The following is a 19,699-nucleotide window of genomic DNA, read 5'->3' on the forward strand; positions in this document are numbered from 1 at the left end:
AATTTTTACTACATTAGATTTGTCTGTGCAAAGCCTTTTTTAATTTTACATAATTAAAAATGCCAGTTTTATCTTGTGATCATATCACTTGTTTTGGCTATGAACTCTTCCCTTACCCATATGTCCAAAAGATAATTTCTTCCTTATTCCTCTGATTTATGATTTGACTTTTTATAACTGTTAGGCAATTTCAAAGGGAGAAATTCAGGATAATAATCATAAGAAAAAAGAAAGGTCTACATCACTAATAATTATAAAGAAGTAAATTAAAATGCATTTGAGGTTCCACTTCACACCTGAGACTGACAGTGATAACAGAAGTTCACTATTGATGGAGCTGTCAATTGTTTCTGCTATTCCAGGAAGTAATTTGGAACTATGCCTCTAAAAAAATCACTAAATTAATGCAAACTATTAAAACCAGCTATACCACAACCAAATCTTATAATTCAGGATGGGAAAGAAAAGGTTTGATATGTATAACGATATTTATAGCAGGTTTTTTTTCCTGGTAGACAAAAACTGGAAACTAAAGGGGATATCTTCCTATGGGCAATGGTTAAACTAACTATATGAATGTAATGGAACATTATTGTACACCCAGATCAGCTACCTCCACCCAAGCTACACTCAGGACTTTCTTTACCAATCCCCTTTTGAGCTCTCTTATGTATTGTATTCCAACAGAATATAAGTTTCTTGAAAGTCAGGCTTGTTTCTTTCTACTTGTTTTCATATTCCTGGGAACTAATATAGTGCTGGTCATACAGTGTTTACTAAATATTAGTTGAATGACTAACTGATTAATACTAAAACTATAGTGAGAGAACTAATAGTTATATAAAACCAGAACCATTTCCAAGTAGACAAGTAGGCAAATGATATAAACACATAATTTTCAAAAAGAACTGCAAATTATTATTTACCACATGAAAGATTATTCCAGATCACAAATAAGAGAAAAACAAACGAACGAAAATAACTGAGACTGCATCTCATAGTTATCAAATAGGTAAAAATTATAAAACATGGGAAAAGAACAATATTGGAGGGACTTTGGAAAGATAAGATACATTAACACCTTTGTTAGTGGTGGTGTCAATTAGTCCAACCACACTGGAAAGCAATTTGAAACACTAAAATGTTCTTATACTCTAACCACAAGATGTCATTGCTAGACTTATACCACAGGTAAGTAAAACATAAAGAAAAAGCATTTTTATTAATATTTGAAATGTAGTAAATGTCAGTTGATTGGAAAAAGACTAAACATTCTTATACATTATTCTAGGTTGGGCTAATTCAAGTCAACTCTCTAATAGCTAAAGTCTGATCCTGGAATGAAATGAGACATTTAAGTCATATAAAGCTTAATAGAAATTTCTGTGCTATAATAAATAATAATGAATACAAAAAATTCAGAGAAGCATGGAAAGACATGATAAAGAGAGAAGTAAGCAGAACCAATAAAAAAAACTACATTATGTCTACAACAATATAAATGGGGGAAAAATTTTTTAAAAATTAAGACTAAACAGATTGATTATAAATGCTTTCCTCAAAAGCCTTAATTAGCAATGTCCCCTAAGAAGGGATGAAAAAATAAACCTTCCTCTCCTTTCACTGGAGTGGTAGGTAACCAAGCATTCTTAGGTCCTGTCAACTTCAATTGATATATTGGTTAATTTTGCTATTACAACTCTGCATTTTTAAGAACCTAATTTAAACAATAAGAAGTCATCTTTCTTTGAACTCTTTCTGACATTGGCAAAGAATTTTCTCCCTCTTTTTGTAAGAAATTAAAATAAAATCTAAAAGTATTCATTGTACCTATACAAAGGGAAGGGAGGAAGGAAATAGTTAAAAGCCTGAATAACTTGACAAAGTAATTCAACATAAAACTTTTACAGGAAAAAGTGTTAATTAGCACTTGATAAACATTTCTGATATCCTCCAATACAAATATTCAACTTGGTAACTATGGTGGTACCACTGAAACCCAATATACTGTTCTTTTTTGCCCCAATACAATGTTCAACATACTTTGAAAGGGACTCAATTCTTTTTTTAAATTCAAATTTTCTATGAAAATTCAGCTAAAAACAAAAACAAAGTGAAAAAAAGTTTCCCCCAAACTTCAGATGGAAAGCAAAGAACGCCAAAAGTGAATTAGATGTAACAAAAAGGTTTTTTAGAAGTGTCAAAAGCCAAAAGTAAATCTGAAAAATAAGGAGGGAGTAAAATATTCACTAATGTAATTAGATTTAAAGAGGCACTAAGAGAAATGCAAATCAGAATTTTCTTCTGAAATCACTTAGCTAGCAATATAAATTTTTAAGATGAAAACTGCAGCCTCTGTAGTCTGAAAGCACAAAGGTATAATGAGAAGGCTTCAGAAATTCTTAAGAAAGGGCAGATAAATGGGTAAAAGTTCTAGCATTTGCTAACCAGTCCTTTCCCTCTGCTCCTCCCTTTCCCCATATTGGTTGTACTTAGTTATTACATTCCAAGGACCCTGTTTGAATTCAACTGTTTCCTTTCCTAGTTAATGATCTAGAGGAAGCTTCAGATTTATATTTCAAACACTACTTCTAAGCCTGATCATTCTATCAGGTCCTTTCTATTTATTACCCAATAGCAAATCGCCTTCTGAAATTTTAAATTGTCAGGGAATTTTTGCATTTGAAAGCCGTGAAAGCAAATGGGAAGAAAATTGTGCTCCCACCTGGGTAACATAACTAACTCATTTCCCCACTCTAAGTTCTCAACTGCCATTCAGAGGAGTTAAATATCTGTGGGAGAAAAAGGAGTTTTACGATTAAATACAATAACTGCGTTGAGTAAAATTAACCACTAAACATACCTTTCAGATAAAAAAGGGCTCTCCTGAGGCTCTAGCTTTTGACAAGATTCTAGGCTGTCAACAGGTGATGAAGGAAGTTGATTTGATTGCATGTTGTCAGTTTCACACAAATTAGCCTCAGTGAGAGGAAGGGTCTTTATGTACTTTCTTCCTAACTCCGTTCCCAGGACATTCATCAATATAACTTTGGGTTGCCTGTCACACAAAATAACACACACTGTACTGTACTGAAAGCTAGATGAACTTTTAATTGCATTTATGTACTTTTAAGAGATTGGATTCAGACACATTTTTTTCTCAGCTCAAATAAATAACAATTAATGGAAGTGACATGTCTTAGAAACCTCAATTGATAGAAAAAATTGTCTATATGTACATTAACTTCTAAGAAGCCTTTTGTCCCCGGATAAACAGTGTAACATGTTTACCCTGCAGATATAATTGGCCTCTTAAGGCAGCTACATAAATTATCCATTGGCCTGTGGTAGCATTTAGTAGAAAGCATCTTATAAAGAAAGTAAACCAAATTTCAATGTTTTCTTTTTTAGAAAATCCATCCTTTCTTCATTAGTAGTGCTTCATATTTTAAAAATCAATATTTAGAAATTGACTAGTACTGCTATCACTAGCATTTCAATCCTAATAGTTAATATAATTAAGCTTGAATATGTGGTGACTACAATTTTTGGAAGGGAAACAATAACCAAATTGTTGGTTTAACTACCACAAGTTTCTCCTCATTCCATTTCCATCCTCTACTCAGTTATGTAAGTAAACTTCCTAAAGTGCAAGACTATGCCCCTCCAACCTCCACTCAAAAAACTCCAGTGGCTCCCTATTACTTTCAAGATCAAATATAAAATCCTCTTCTGTTTTTCATTCAAACTTCTTCATAGCTAGTCCCATCCCTTCCCCTATCTTTCTAGGGTACCTTACACATGCCCCCCTTGAACTCTGCAACCTACTCTTGATGCACATCATTCTTGACCTCTCTGTAGCTTCTGACACAGTCAATCACCCTTTTCCTTCATACTCTCATTTCTCTAGGTTTTCATGACCTAACTCCCTCCTGGTTCTCCTCCTATCTATCTGACAATTCCTTCTCAGTCTTCTTTGCTGGATCTTATCCAAATCCTGCCCACAAACCATGGGGATTGCACAGGTCTCTGTCCTGAGCCCTCTTCTCTTCTTCCTCTATAGTATTTCACTTAGTGGACTCATCAGCTCTCCTGAATTAAGTTGTCTATGCAGATAATTCTCATATCAACCTATCCTGCCCCAACCTCCTTGCTGATGTCCAATTTCATATCTCCAACTTCCTTTAAGAATCTGGAACTGGATATTCTGTGGACTTTTTATTAAAAAGACATGCCCATAATGGAATTCATTATCCTTTCCTCTAAATCCTCCCCATTTCCTACCTTCCCTATTATTATAGAAAGCAACATAATCTTCCCAGATCCTCTGACTTAAAACCTAGAAGCTATCCTCAGTTGCTCATATCTTACCCCTAAGATCCAAAGCCTATAGATTTCAGCTTTGCAACATCTCTCAAGTGTGCCCCCTTCTCTCCTTCCACATTGCCATTACTCTGGTGCAGATCCTTATCATCTCCCCCTAGAAAATAGACTACTAATGAGTCTACCTACCCTAAGTCTCTCCCTACTCTAATTCATTCTCTATTCAGTCACCAAAAGGATCTTCCTACAGCACAGATCTGACCATGTCACCCCCAGCTCAATAAACCCCAATGACACCTTATTGTCCCCAGGACCAAATATAAAATTATATTTGGCACTCAAAGCCCTTCATGATCTTTCCTTTCCAGTCTTCTTACATCATATTCTCTGACTGATATTCTTTCACCCAATAGCAATGGGGGTTTAGTGACTTGCCTAGGGTCACAAAGCTAGAAAGTATCTGAGGTCACATTTGAATCCAGGACTTCCCGTCTTTAGGCCTGGCTCTCAAACCACTGAGTTTACCAAGCTTTTCCCTCCCGAATTAAGATTTTGAGCTTCTCAAGAAGGGACTATCTTTTGCCTCTTGTATACCCAGCTTTTATAGTAAGCACTTAATAAAATGTTTATTGATTGAATGATTGACCCAAAGGTTCACATTGCCTAAGGATATCTCAAACTATAATTCAAACTATAGCCCACAGACATCTTAAACTCAACATATCCAAAAGAGAACTCATTATACTTCCCTAAAATATCTCCCCACTTCCAAACTTCCCAATAATTATCAAGGATATCACTATCATCCCAATCACAGTTTCCCAACTTAGGTATCATTCTCCATTCTTCTGTCTCTCTCACCACCCATATCTAATCTGTTGCCAAGATCTATCATTCAGGGACAAAAAAGCAGCCCTCATTGGGGTGAAACTCCAGGCCTAGGCCTATTCACAGTGTAAGGTGGAAGAGGGGGTAGGAGTAGATCAGTCCTTCACCAACCACAGTTCCAACTGAACCAGAAGATAAATAATAAGTATGGCACTTTACAATGAAAATCCTCAAGTTTGCTAGAGGAGGTGGGTGTAGGGAGAATTGAAGCTTGTTAGTTTATTGTAAAGTTGAATTATACAACCTAGCAGAATAACACATGAGATGAACTGAGGTAGATGTCTGAGGGGGTGTGCCTTTTGTGCCCAGTTCAGCTGATAAAAGCATGCATAATTAAATGCAAAAGCTGTTGTCCTCAAATTGTTCCCTAATATATCAATTATATTGGAACAAATCTGAGTTTCAAAACAATCATTATAGCAAAACTGACTATAACAATAATAAATATAAATAAGGCCTTTAAATTTTTTCAAAATACCTTATATATATTTTTGAGCCTTATAATATAGGTACTACAGATATTATTCCCATGTTACAAATAAAGAAATTTTCCTAGGACCACACATCAAGTACATGTTAGGTGGGATTTAAATTAAACCTAAATATTTCTAAGACCAGCACTCTTTCTGCTATACCATCAGAAAGATAGGATTAGGGGGCAGCTAGGTGGCTCACTGGACTGAGAGGTAGGCTTAAAAAGAGGAGGTGTTGGACTCAAATATGGCCTCAGACATATCTTAGTAGTGTGATCTTGAGTAAGTCACTTTATTTCCATTGCCTAGTCCTTACTGTTCTTTTGCCTTGGGCCATACATAGTACTGATTATAAGATGGAAGGTAAGAATTTTTTTTAAAAGATAGGATTGATAGGACCTGCCAATTGATTGGATGTATAGAATTAGATGGAAGTATCAAAGATTCCTACAAGCTTGTGAACAGGTGTAACTAGGGGGAAAGTGGGAAATTAGACAAATTAGACAAAGGAAAATTAGAAAGAAGAGCAATTTAGGGAGAAGGATAACAAGATCGCTTTTAGACTTGTTGAGCTTGAGATTCAAAAACATCCAAGTGGAGATTTCCAGTGGGTAGTTAATAAAAGGCTTCTCAAGTCTAAGTCTGATAATGTCACTCTTCCACTCAAGAAACTTCAATGGCCCTTTATTGCTTCAGGGATAAAATGCAGCATCCTATTAAATACAAAATCCTATATTTAGCATTTTTTTTAAAAAGCCTTCACATTCTAGCTCCAACCTATCATTCTAGACCTTTTTCACACTGTACTCCCTCATACACTAAGTTCTGGCCAATATGACCCAATTGCTAGCTCATCATATATGATTACCATCTCCTGCTTCCATAACTTCATATGGGCTCTCTCACATGGCTGTAATATCTACTTCCTCACTTCTGCCTCTTAGAATCTCAACTTTCCTTTCTAGCTCACCTAAAGTTCCAACTTTAACAAGGAGACCTTCCTACTTTCCCTCCAGCTATTTGTATAGTATGTGTCAGAGAGGGGAATATATATATAGTTGGGAGAAAGAAAAAAAAGAGGTGGGATAATTAGCAAGAAAAGCAATTGGGAAGGCACCAGTAACTACTACTACTGATCATATGCCTACTTTCTCATCTCTATAAAAATCTTAATAAGAATTATACATGTATAAATTTATTAAGGCTACTCTTGATGGAAATACAAGAAAGGAAAAGGGAAGCTTTCACACACAAATTTCCTGCACTATCACAGCAACCTAACCTGTTAAAAGGTACAAAGAATATAAAACCCCACTGTTCCTATAGTTGATTACAGAATAGCATTTAACTGCAGGATAAAACACATACTTAAAGACTGCTCCAATATGATGTCTTCTCTGAATGTGTTAAGTTCAGATAACAGTAATGACAACTGCCACTACAGACATAACTTTGTTCTGTTAATCAAAAAGTAATACCTCACTTCTCAACCTCTTTGCAGCCATTTGCTCTGAAAACTGTAATGAAATCAACACTACAGTTGTCTGTTTAAAGAGCATGTCAATGAACTATTCTGTTATTCCATTCACTATTTTTTTTTCTTTCTAGACCAGAACTCCCCCCAACACCAGTCTGTCTCCACCATCAGAATTCAACTCCTTCAGTCAGGGACTATCTCACTCCTATATTTTTCAAAGCCCCCCCCCCCAATCCAGTTGTTAGTAATCTCTCCTTCTTCAAACTGCTATATACATATTTATCCATGTACATAGTGTACTCTGTCACTCCCAATAAATTCTATGTTTCATGAAGGAATGGACTACTTTTAAAAATAAATGCTTACTAAATTAAACTGAAACTCCAGAGTTCTGCGCAGAGCTGTCAAATTTTGCAGTCCACGGACCCCTTGGCCCACATCCCCTGCCCAAAACAGATTAAATATAATTGGAATATTTTAACATAATAAATAAAAGTAGGATATAGCATAATGTTGATCTGTGGTTTTCCAAGTCAATATGCACCTGCAGGGATCAGTTTCTATTTGAGTTTGATACCAATATTTTACAAGATCTCCTCAGTAATATCACATTGCTACTCAAAAGAGATCAACATAACAGCACACATGAAAAATCAAATGGAGTGAAAAGTATACTGAGTCCATAAATATACTGAAGTAATGATAGCTTAGTTCAAAATTTCAACAAAAGGAAAAATAGGCTAGATCAAAGATGAGAAAACTGAACAAGGTCTTCAATGATCTCAAGCTGATACTTGAAACAAAATTCTATCATCTTCTTAATATAGATTTTATCCCAATAACACTATATTGTCAATCACAAAATAATATAAAATCCAAGGAATCAAAATGGCAGGAAACATAAAGGGCAATGAAGAGATGCATGATGGTCATAGGCAATGGAGACTCAGGAAATGGTCTAAGCACACTGATGTGGTTGTAAATTGGTCCAGTCATTCTAAAAAGTAATTTGGAACTCTGCCTCAAAAGTCACAAAACTGTTCATATCTTTAGGCCTGGTTTCAGCTGGTAGGGTAGAGATAACCTCCAGCACACTGAGTAGATCTTAAAGAAGAGAGAGGTAAAACTCAAATAGAAATAGATCCCAGTGGGCTACATATTGATTTAGAAAATCACAAATGAATATTATCCATGTTGTACTGTATTTTTATATATTTTGTTAAACATATTCCTAATTAATTCCATTTTAATCTGGTTTGGACCTCAGGAGTTTTTTAGTTTTTATATTTGTTTGCTTGGGGGTGGAAGGAAGTAGGGCAGGGGTTGGCAACAGGCTGCATATTGACTTAGTTTTAAAATGTTATATATTTTATTATATTTTTATCTATTTCATTAAATATCTCTTAATTCCATCTTAATCAGGTTCCTATCACATTTGGGATTGTTGTAATAGTATGTTAATACTGTATTTGACACTTCTGCTATGGATTGACAGGATGACAAATGCAAGAATTGTCCAGAACGATAAGGAGTAGATATCTGATTTTTATCAACTAAGAGAGTACCCATATCAACAAATCAAAGGTCTTCTGACTTAATTATTTAAAGATGTTATGAAATGGAGTTTTGAAGAAGGTATTTCTTCAACATCTGAAATATGAGAACTTTCTTCCTGAGCAAGACAATAAGACAAAAATTCTGTAGACTTTAAGAATGTTTGACTCAGTTTCTGGCTTGGACTAAAAAAGAGATCCAATTCAGAAATAAGGTTCCCAATTCCCTAAAAATGACCCATTGTGACAAATTAATGGTCTATGGAACTTGGCTCAAAAAGAGCTCAATGCTGAACATTTCCAACATTCTTAAATTCTTCTACCTAATTCTACCTAACACATTTCCTACTCTTGTCTAGATGAATCTACTAAAAACAAGGGGAATCAATATAAGCCAAAAGTCAATATGATGAGGTCACAGAGTCATGGAATTTCAGTGTTAGAAAGGTCCTCAGAGGCAATCTAGTTCAACTCATACCTAAACAAGAATGGGACATAGATGTCAAGTTTATTGAAGGATGGTAAGTCAATTTAACTGTATTTCAAAATGCATTAAAGAGACTGATGAAATAAATTCAGAAAAGTAGATGGAAACATGATTGTAGATGTCTTTAAATGCCATGTTAAAAAAAATTTGAATTTTACCCTAGAATAGGTAGTGAGTCATTGAAGTTTTTTTAAGTATAAGATTGACATGGTCATACTTATGTCCCAGGAACATTAACTTGGAAGCCATACGAAGAATATATTATAAAGCAGAATAGGCTAGAAATAAGACGACTTGGGAGTGTCTTAAAATATTCTAAGGAAAAAAGTGATAAAGGCCTGAACTAAGGAATTGAGATATCACTGAGTCAATAAGAATTTATTAGGAGCAGTTACAAGAATAATTTTTCTTATGAAAGGATCTAATCATGTCACTCTGTTCAAAATTATCCATGGCTTTTGTTTACTTTCTGAACAAGGATCAAACTTCCTCCATTGCCACGCACAGACTTCTATAGCATCATGTTAACCTACATTTCTCTTCATAGTCCTTCACATGACTCCTCTCCCTCCCACATTTCTAGTCTTCTGACATCTTATTCCTTGTCAAACACCCTACAATTCAAAGACCCTGGCCAATTTGCTGTTCCTCAATCAAGATACTCCATGTTTCAGTTGCGATATTTCCAATGGTTGTTCCCCCATGCATCTATCTCCTTCTTCATCTCTACCTCCTGGCTTCCCTAGTTTCCTTCAAATCCAAAAATTCCACCTTCCCCCCAAAACCTTCTCAAATTTCCCTCTGTTAATTATTTCCCATTTCCTACTTTTTTTTCCTTCCAGTACCTAGCACTGCATAATGTAGGTATATAATAAATGGTGAATGAATTGTGCTTGCATGTGTGCCAGAAGTGGAAAAAGAACTTCTATCAAGATATATTTTTAAAATATTTCATCCCAAATGCAAAGATAAGTCCTTCTATTATATTTATGTGTCATCTAACAACTAAGCAGCCAGTGATTCCTTAAGGAGAATTTCTCTTTTTTTAAAGATAATAGAAATTTACTCCCAAATGGGAAAGAAAAAGTAAGATCATAAGGATATGTGCTATTATAGTGCTATTATATATATATATATAGTGCTATTATATACACTATAAGTGTAATATCTGCTCTTTGAAGGAGAAAAAACAAAAAAAAGCAGAGAGGCCAGAGAAAATTACAAGGCTCCTTCTTTAATCCATCCAAATGTGTCAGACTAATCAAGTTGTGCTAGCAGACAGAAAAGTAGTAAGAACCCAGGAGATTAAAAACAAACTAATAGAGAATATTTTGATCCACACTTGCTAAAAATCAATTTCTAGAGAAGCTTGATTCCAAATTCAAATGCAAATTAATTTAGAGAAAAATGCTCTACTCAAATTTAATGAGAAAAAGTAGGATTAGCTTGGATAATAATTGGTAACAGTTGAGGCACAGCAAGAAAGTTGCCTTACGAAAACTGTTTCTTTAAATGTTGCTCAAAACAAATATCTTCTTAAAATACATTATTTAATAATACTATTTATGTCCTGCTATTTTAAAAAAATGTTCAGTTTTTACAAAAATTGATAACTAAATGGAAAATTCAGTTCTAATCTGAATCTAGGTTAAAGAACAATGTTCTATACAGGATCCCATATCTAAAGCACCAGCACTTACCTGGTGGGAGAATATTCTAATTCCAAGAAAAATCACACAAGAGTAAATAATTAGCCTTAAGAATGTTGGATTTGTAAACCTAAATATATAAAATGAGGATCATAGCATCACAGATTGAAAATTCCCCATCTAAATTTCTAGTTTTCAGACCCAGAGCCCCCAGAAAATTTCTAACAAACCAACCATTCTGTTTTAATCATGTAGTGTTTTTTTTAAGTTAAAATAAATGTAACAGTTTTTTAAAATCTTCTTTTAACAAAGATTACAAACCCAAGAAAATAGAGAAAAGTCATCGATGATAATCAGATTAGGTATCATGCAGACTGTGAAGAGATGATGATAAGGTTATTGATTAGGCAGCATTTAAAACGTGGTTAAGTATTAGATGTTAAATAGCTTATTTTCTACATCACATAAAGCCTAGAAGCAGCTACAGATGTACCTTTCTTTATATACAAATGCACAAAAAATAAAGTATTTCTAAAGAGTTATAATAAACTGAATTTTGGTATACTGAATCATTTAAAATTCACTTGGGAAATGTGAGCTCTAAAGAATTCTGTGGTGAATCCTTTTTATAAGGTTAAAAATCACCCTCTAAGTCTTGTATTTAATAAATTCATTTCCATTTATCAGATTTGCTTAAAGAAAGTACATCTGTATAAGCAGACTATAAGAAGCAATTTTACTTAGGAGTAAAAAGCTAAGTTATTTCAAGCATGGGCAAGTTGAACAAAATTATTACTGGAAAACATACCTTTCAGATAAATAAAGGCTTTGGTGAAGAGGATTTAATTTTTTATGTATCTCTAGACCGTCAACAGATGTTGAAGGCAGTGAGTCTGATTGCAACTTCTTGGTATCACATAAATTAGCATCAGTTCTAGGTAGATTCTTAATGTATTTTCGTCCTGAATCCGTCAATAGGACATTCGTCAACATAACTTTGAGTTGCCTGTTGTACATATAAATACATAATAAATATAGCACTTATAATTGTATAATACATTAAATTCAACACAAAATGTGAGGAATTAGGAACTCCAAGATAGAAATCTCAGTTCATTTATTACTTGACTACTGCATCCAACTATTGCCAAGTTAAACACTTCCTCAATAACTCTTAGACTACCCCAAAACTGACATATACTGCACTTTAACTGAGGTTATTTTCAGATTTATGTCTGGTATTACACACTTAGTCAACCTAAGTATAGATCCATAGCTCATTTCAGTTCCTATTCAAACAGTTATTTAGAAAGGGAATTTTTTTACACAGAGTAATACTAAAAATGCGATTCAGAGAATATCATTAACAGGCACAATTTTTATTCTCCCTCAAGTTCCTTAAAATAAAATTTGGGGGGGCAGCTGGATAGCTCAGTGGATTGAGAACCAAGCCTGGAGACAGGAAGTCCTAGGTTCAAATTTGGCCTCAGACACTTCCTAGCTGTGTGACCCTGGGCAAGTCACTTGACCCCCATTGCCTAGCCCTTACCACTCTTCTGCCTTGGAGCCAATACTAAACTAAACTAAACAGTATTGACTCCAAGACGGAAGGTAAGGGTTAAAAAAAAAATTGGGGGGGCTTTATCATTTTTTTGTTTCAAAAGATTGTTAAAACAATGAGCATAGTGGCATATCATTTTAGTGTCTCTCAATATATGTAATCATAACAAACATTTATTTATAAATATTTCACATACTATGTACTGTACTGGGCACAAAGGAGATTCAAAATAAAGAGAAGAAATGGTCCTAGATTTCAAGGAGCTTATAATAAAAGAGAACACAGAGCCAACATAGATAATAGTTATGGTACACAATATTATACACAATACACAAAACTGTTCTAGGTAATTACTAAGGTGCTATTTGAGGTCTGAGGGAAGAGTATGTTACAAAAACAGAGATCAGGAAAGATTTCCAAGTGAAAGTCACATTTGATCTGAGCTTTCAAGCATGGATAGGAATTCAAAGAATTCATCATAAAAAGAAACTAAAGGAGGATATTCCATGCATTAAAAATGCATAAGCAAGGATATAAGAGCATGAAAGATTGGAATATATTCAGAAGATAGAAAGGTGTCCAATTGGATTAGAGAGTACAGTGCATAAAGGGTATCAATATGAAGAAATGGAAGATGATACAATGCTGCAGACAGCCTTGGATGCCAGCAAAAGGGTTTGGTCTTTACTCAGAAAGTAAACAGAAACCAGGGAAGATTTACAAACAAAAGAGTAACATGACCAGATTCTTGTATAAGAAAATTAATTTTTTTATTTTTGCAGTAGGGTCAGTGATTGGAAGGAGAGAGCATAGTCACAGGAAATATGAAAGGCTATCAGAATAATCTAAATGTTTCTTAACTAAGTCTAGTACTACATTGATTAAGGGTTTGCGGAGGGAAAAGAAAAAAGATAAAGATAGTCCAAAGGTTAAGAATAAATGGTAGTCAATGGAATTGCACGTCAGATGCGGGAGGGGGGTTAGGGAGGGGAGAGGGGAAAAAAGAATAAATGGTAGTGACACATTCAGAAACAATGTATGAAGCTAGAAGCAGCAAACTGAAGAACAATGATAATGAGCTCAATTTGAGGCATGTCTAGTTTGAGGTGGGGCATCCAAATGATCAAAATATGTAGCGAAACTAAACTTGAACTCAAGTCTTTCTGACTGCTCTTTCAGCATCCTTTCTAAAGTTTGCTCTTAAAAAATAGGTGAAATATTTACAGTTGTTTATATCCAAAGAATGGAAATGGTCACAGATGATATCACCACAAAAAAAAAAGTAACTGAGGTTAATCACCTACTATCAGCCTATACACCTACGTTCTTAGTATTTCATTTTGTCAACAAATTTATCTGTGTGGCTTTTCCCTCCATCAGTATAGACAGCAACCTATCCTAGTTTAATTCAACACAATTTCTTGCCCATGTTCTCCCACAGATTTTTCAAAGCAAAATGCAATAGAAATCCTAGTGAATCAAAGTCATACATCTATTGCCCATCATTCTTATCACCAGCCTATCTCCCTTTCCAATCATATATGCTCTTGGTGATATCCCTTATATCACTTCTTCTACAGGAGTCTAAACTAAAATACTTAAATGATCTGTGGTATCAATGGTGTATTTTCTCCAACAATATAAATTGTAACCTATCCATGCCTGTCCATCCAATTTGACTCTATATATGTTCATATGAACATTAGTTCACTACAGGCTACCCAACACAATGAAGGCCTTTTTCAGTTTCTCCTTATGTACCCAGGATGTCAACAGAGGTAGAAGCTGCCCACCTGTCATGCTTCACCTTCACTATATAACCAATCCATCTTCTTTGGGTACCACACATTTCCCTGATGGCATCCTTTACTCCTGAGGACCAGGGAAGTTCCTCACTTTTCCTACCTTGTAGAGTACTTACATATATAGACAACATGCCTCTCCACTGCCCTCTTCATGATACTCAATTTCAGTTCATTAGAGGTACTGTGTCTCATGTTTCACAACCACCTAAAATATTGGCTTTACTTCTTTGAGAATTTTGGGGTCATTAAAACAAACTATAATTTCCCAATAAAGCCTACTATCCTCTTCCATATTAATCATGGACCCAATCTATTATCTACTGATACTGTTCATCTCAGATACACCTGCTGAGGGACAAGCTCTCTGCATTGTCTATTCAACTACATGTCATCAGGTAGGACACTCTTCATCCACTTATTTTCCTGAATGAACAGAAACAAAAGCTTCTGCTATGTTGTGTAGTACAACTTCATCCTAACTAAGAACTTCTAGAGAACTTTACCTTCCACAGGATCATCTAATCAGTCATCATTCAAGAAGAATTTCATGTATGCTTACTTCCCTAAGTATCAGGAATATAAAAGAAAAAACACAGACCACGTTCTCAAGAACACATTTTAATGGAGAGAGCAAAACACGAGTAATTATATACATAAAGGGATATACATATATGGCATAAATGGAAGGTAGTCTTAGAGGGAAAAGGGGGGTATCAGAAAGCCTCAGGATGAGGAGTTTGGAGGAGTTTGGAAGAGCAGAAAAGTAATAACTGGTATGTGGACTCACACTGCTCAGACCAAGACAATATGAGCCCAAAGGTTCTGAGATCCCTAACACTGTCCTAAGATACCAAAGAACACTCTGATGATCCAGCCCTGAGACTCAAAAATCCAGGGAAGATTTAGCTAGGAAATGGAGATTAGCATAGGAACTCAGTCCCAGGGCAAGACCAAGCAGGGCTGACTGTTCTCCACTCAAAAGTACAGCAGAAGGCAGAACCAGCCTTCGTACCAAGTCATATCAGAATCTAAAGTTGGAAAGATCAATAAATCAAAGAAGAGTCAATATAAAAATTATCAAAAATCTAAAGATGTCCTCATGGAAGAAGTAGGTAACTCCACAAAAACTGCAAGAGGATGATCAAAGTAAAAAACAAAACAAAACAAAACAAAAACTGATTTTCTATAAAGACTATATGAGTATGTAGAATAAATAAAACCAATGGTAAAAAATGAAATAAAAGCTCTTAACAAAATAAATGGAAGGAGAATGACACTTTAAAAATAAAGTTATAAAGCTTACTCAAGAAATGGAATTTCTGAAAATGAAAACAGACCAAATATAAGTCAGCGACTCCAAGAAACAGCCAAAAATGTTAAAACAAAAATACAAGTTGGCAAGATAAATGTATTTTATATTCTGAGGTAATAAGAATGATTTTCTTTTGCACTACAGCTGTCTATATGTTAGTGGAACAAAAAGATACTCTTTGATGGGCTTTCTAGGTTTTTCCTGAATTAACTCTCGGGCTCTGGTACAAAGGCAGAATTGGAAAAAGAAGAAAGGAAAAAAAACAAGAAAACTCCAACCAAGTTCTAAATACTACTAAGACCTCAGAGTGCCAATAATCTATGCTTTTACATAAAAGTGTGGTACAGTAGTCAGAGGTGAAAAAAAGAGTATGCAGTAAAGGAGTTTTGGTTGCTTAGCAACTACAACCAATAGATTATAATGCTGAAACTTGACAAATTCCACATGAAACATCAATTCCATTTTCTGTTACAAGCTAAACAAATTATGACAAAACCACAAAATACACTGATTCATTCAACAAGGATTTATTGAGTGCCTATTCTATGTAAGGTACTATGCTAAATATTTACTACAGTGGATAAGCACTGATGCTAACAGACCTTCCACACCTCAGTATGAGTGTTAGATGCCCAAATGAAAAAGCTATCTCAAATACCAGAATAGAAAACCAGTCTCTCATCAGCATCAAAACACTAGTTAGTTTCATTTTCCTTTATCTCTAATATTGACAACAATGTTGTCAACATAATTTTCAAAAGATAAAGAACAAGAGAAAAAAGATCACATCATCAGAAAATCTTGGATCAGGAAGACACCAGAGGCCACTTACTGAAACCCTTATCTGAGTAAGAATCCCTTTTATAAGTTCTACAACTGATGGTCAAACCACTTTCACTTGAAAATCATTAATATGTAGGAAATAACTACCTCAATAATTAGCTGGTTCCATTTTTGGACAACTCTAAAAGTTCTATGGAAGCATGGCAAAATGAACAAAGAGTTGCCCTCAAAACCAGGAAGACTTGGGTTCAAGTCTCATATCTGATATATAATGGATGAGTGACCCAGACAAATCACAATCTCTTAGTTCTCTAGGCAATTCCCTAAAACTGTATATCTGGAAAGTGTCAATCTACAAACAAAATTGATAGGGGAATTTCCTCCCCTAGGAGTTCCCTATACCAATGAAATCACAAATCCAAGTCCTATTCCTATGTAGCAATTCTACTGCAGAGGATTGTTATTAGGATCAAAGAAGATAATATAAAATGCTTTGGAAATATTAAGGCAATTAAATATATGTCAGCTCTTTTGAATACTGGGAATACAATACTGGGAAGTTTTTCCTAAATACAAAAGCAAATTTGCTTCTCTGCAACTTCCACCTATCATGCCTTATTCTTCCCTATAGATCAAGCAGAACAGACAATCTCTCTTTCATATATATCAAAGAATATCAAAAGCCTTTAAAATATCTCATAAGATCAAGGGTTAGAAAGGACTTTAGAAAAAAACCTAAACCCATTCTTTTTTATAGATGAGAAGATGACAGTTTGGAGAAATTTCAGAGGTTTGCCCAGTGCCACACAAGATTCAAACCTGGATCCTCTGACTTCATTCAATGTACTTTCCACTATTAAAAACAATGTTAAAGCGACTTGAAGGCAATGACCATCTGCATTAACACTATCCTTTCACACATCTTTAAATAGAAATCATCCCATTCTCCTAAACATTCTGTTCAATTTTTTTCTGGATGAACTATAGCTTATCAATGTTCTTTCTCACAAAAATATGGTTTCCAGGGGTCAATCATTTAGCAAGCATTTATTAAGAGCCAGACATACACTGTGCTAAGCAAAAGAAAGGCTCCATTAAGCAGCTCTCAGGCTAATGGGGGAAACCTCTAGAAAACAGCTAAAGCTATATTCCAGGAGATATAAATACACACACACCCCACATAAGATGTATAAAGGATAAATTAAAAACAATTAACAGAAAAAAAAAAGGCATCAGATTTAAGAGGGAAAGGGGTTTGGAAGAGATTTCCTGTAGAATTTTAGCTGAGACTTGAAGGAAATCAAGGAAGCCAAGAGGCAAAGATGAGAAAAGAATGGTATAGCCAGGTATGGTAGAACGTCTTGTTCCAGAAACAAGGCCAGTATCACAAGAGGTAGAATGAAAGATGGAAAATAAGGTGTGAGAAAACTAGAAAGTTTGGAAGAGGCTGCATTATGAAGGATGGATTTTAAATATCGAAAAGGTTTTTTGTTTGATCCTGGAGCTGAAAGGAAGTCATTGGAGTTCATTGGTAAGATCGTAACAAGGTCAGACCTGCACTTTCGGAAAATCACTTTGGCAGTCTGAATGGAGGATGGACTGTAATGAAAAGAGACTTGTGGCAGGGAGTTGAACCACCAGTCTACTAAAATAATCCAGGCATGAGGGGACTGCACCACTGTGGTGGCAGTATCAGAGCAAAGAAGGGGGTGTATTTGAGAGATATTGCAACGGTGAAATTGGCAGGCCTTGGCAACACATTGGATTCTGAGTGAGGAGGGGATAAGAGATAATGAGGAATTATGAGATTGTGAGCCTAAGACTAGGAGGATGGCAGTGGCTTTCAATAGTAATTGGCAAATCTGGAATAAAAGAGGGTTTGGGGAGAAGGAAGATTATAAATTCCTATTTGGATATGTTGAGTTTAAGATGTCTACTGGACATCCTGTTTAAGATATCCAATAGACAGCTGTGGAGGAAAGACTGGAGATCAGCAAAGAGAATGGGTTAGAATAAGTAGAGTTGAAAATGAATAATTAGCATAGAGATAGTTATTAAATCCATAAGTGCTAATGAGATCACTAAATGAAGTAATATAGAGGGAAAAGAAAAAGGGGTCCTGGAAAGAAACCTACAGGACATCCATAGTTAAGTGTGGCCTGGATGAAATTGAATAAAGGACACTGCTAATGAGCAGTCAGTCTGATAGGCAGGAGGAGAACCAGGAAAGAGCACTAACTTTAAAACCTAAAGAAGGAAGTATTAGATGAAAATGATTCATCCAGAGAAAAAACTGTGGAAGTAGAAACACAGGAGAAAAACATATGATTGATCACATGGTTCGATGGGGATATGATTAGGGATCTTGACTTTAAATGATCACCCTAATACAAACAGTAATAATATGGAAACAGGTTTTTAACAATGATACATGTAAAACCCAGTGGAATTGCTCATTGGCTCCGGGAGGGGAGAGTGAAAAGGGGAGGAAAAGAACATGAATCATGTAACCATGGGAAAATATTCTAAATTAAATAATTGAATGATTTTTTTGATAACAGAAGAGTGACTTTCAAATTTGGCCTCAGACACTTCCTAGCTGTGTGACCCTGAGCAAGTCACTTAACCCCCATTGCCTAGCCCTTACCACTCAGTACTGATTCCAAGATGGAAGGTAAGAGTTTAAAAAAAAAAAAAGAAGAGAGTGACCATACCAAAATCTAGAGAGAGACCAAGAACAATGAGGACTGAGAAAAAAACCACTGGACTAAACATAAGACTTTTTCGCAAAGATGATTGTCCAGCTACATCCTGCCCCTTCTTCACATAAAAAAATAATTTTGAAACTAGACTTGGATTTTATTTTTATCCCTAGTAAATGCCATTCTATTAGGTTTTAGTCCATTATTTTAGTTTGCACAAGATCTTAAACACAAACTCTCATTTGGGTTAGCTATCCCTCTCAGGTTAGGATCACCTCCTATGTCATCCAAAGCCCTTCATAACCTAGCCATATCTTATCTTTCTAGTCTTCTTACATCTTACTCATCTTGTGATGAAAGGAGGGAGGGAGGAAGGAAGGGAAAGGAATGAAAAGAAGGAAGGGAAAGGAATGAAAAGAAGGAAGGAAGGAAGGAAGGAAGGAAGGAAGGAAGGAAGGAAGGAAGGAAGGAAGGAAGGAAGGAAGGAAGGAAGGAAGGAAGGAAGGAAGGAAGGAAGGAAGGAAGGAAGGAAGGAAGGAAGGAATTGTTAATAGCCTACAATGTGCAAGACACTATAAGTACTTTACAAATATAGATTTTCAAAAGAAAATGAGGTGGTATTATTCCCATTTTACAGTTGAAGAAAATGAAGTAGAGAGAAGTTAGGTGATGTATCCGGGGTCACA

General features: G+C 35.2%; 1 protein-coding gene and 1 long non-coding RNA gene across 11 annotated transcripts in view; one reads left to right on the forward strand and one right to left on the reverse strand.

The window, feature by feature from the left end:
- The window catches only part of SENP7 (SUMO specific peptidase 7), a 195,086-nt gene that overhangs the window by 113,988 nt on the left and 61,399 nt on the right, over positions 1-19,699 (reverse strand). For 4 of the 8 annotated variants that reach the window (XM_016433431.2, XM_007493541.3, XM_056793413.1 and 1 more), the window contains 2 exons: positions 11,659-11,856; positions 2,864-3,058 (listed from right to left, as the gene is read on the reverse strand). The exons of 2 other annotated variants lie outside the window; for them this stretch is intronic. In XM_016433431.2, coding sequence (XP_016288917.1) covers positions 2,864-3,058; positions 11,659-11,856 — 393 coding nt within the window. The remainder of the gene's footprint in view (positions 1-2,863; positions 3,059-11,658; positions 11,857-19,699) is intronic. 2 more of the 8 variants (XM_056793411.1, XM_007493545.3) reach the window with 1 other exon arrangement.
- The window catches only part of LOC103098964 (uncharacterized), a 47,410-nt gene continuing 36,699 nt past the window's right edge, over positions 8,989-19,699 (forward strand). Inside the window, exon 1 of one of the 3 annotated variants that reach the window (XR_008911094.1) lies at positions 8,989-9,235. This is a non-coding gene — a long non-coding RNA (uncharacterized LOC103098964). The remainder of the gene's footprint in view (positions 9,236-19,699) is intronic. The other 2 variants (XR_467095.3, XR_008911093.1) reach the window with 2 other exon arrangements.

This window comes from Monodelphis domestica, chromosome 4, assembly GCF_027887165.1.
Source record: "Monodelphis domestica isolate mMonDom1 chromosome 4, mMonDom1.pri, whole genome shotgun sequence".
NCBI lineage: Eukaryota > Metazoa > Chordata > Mammalia > Didelphimorphia > Didelphidae > Monodelphis > Monodelphis domestica.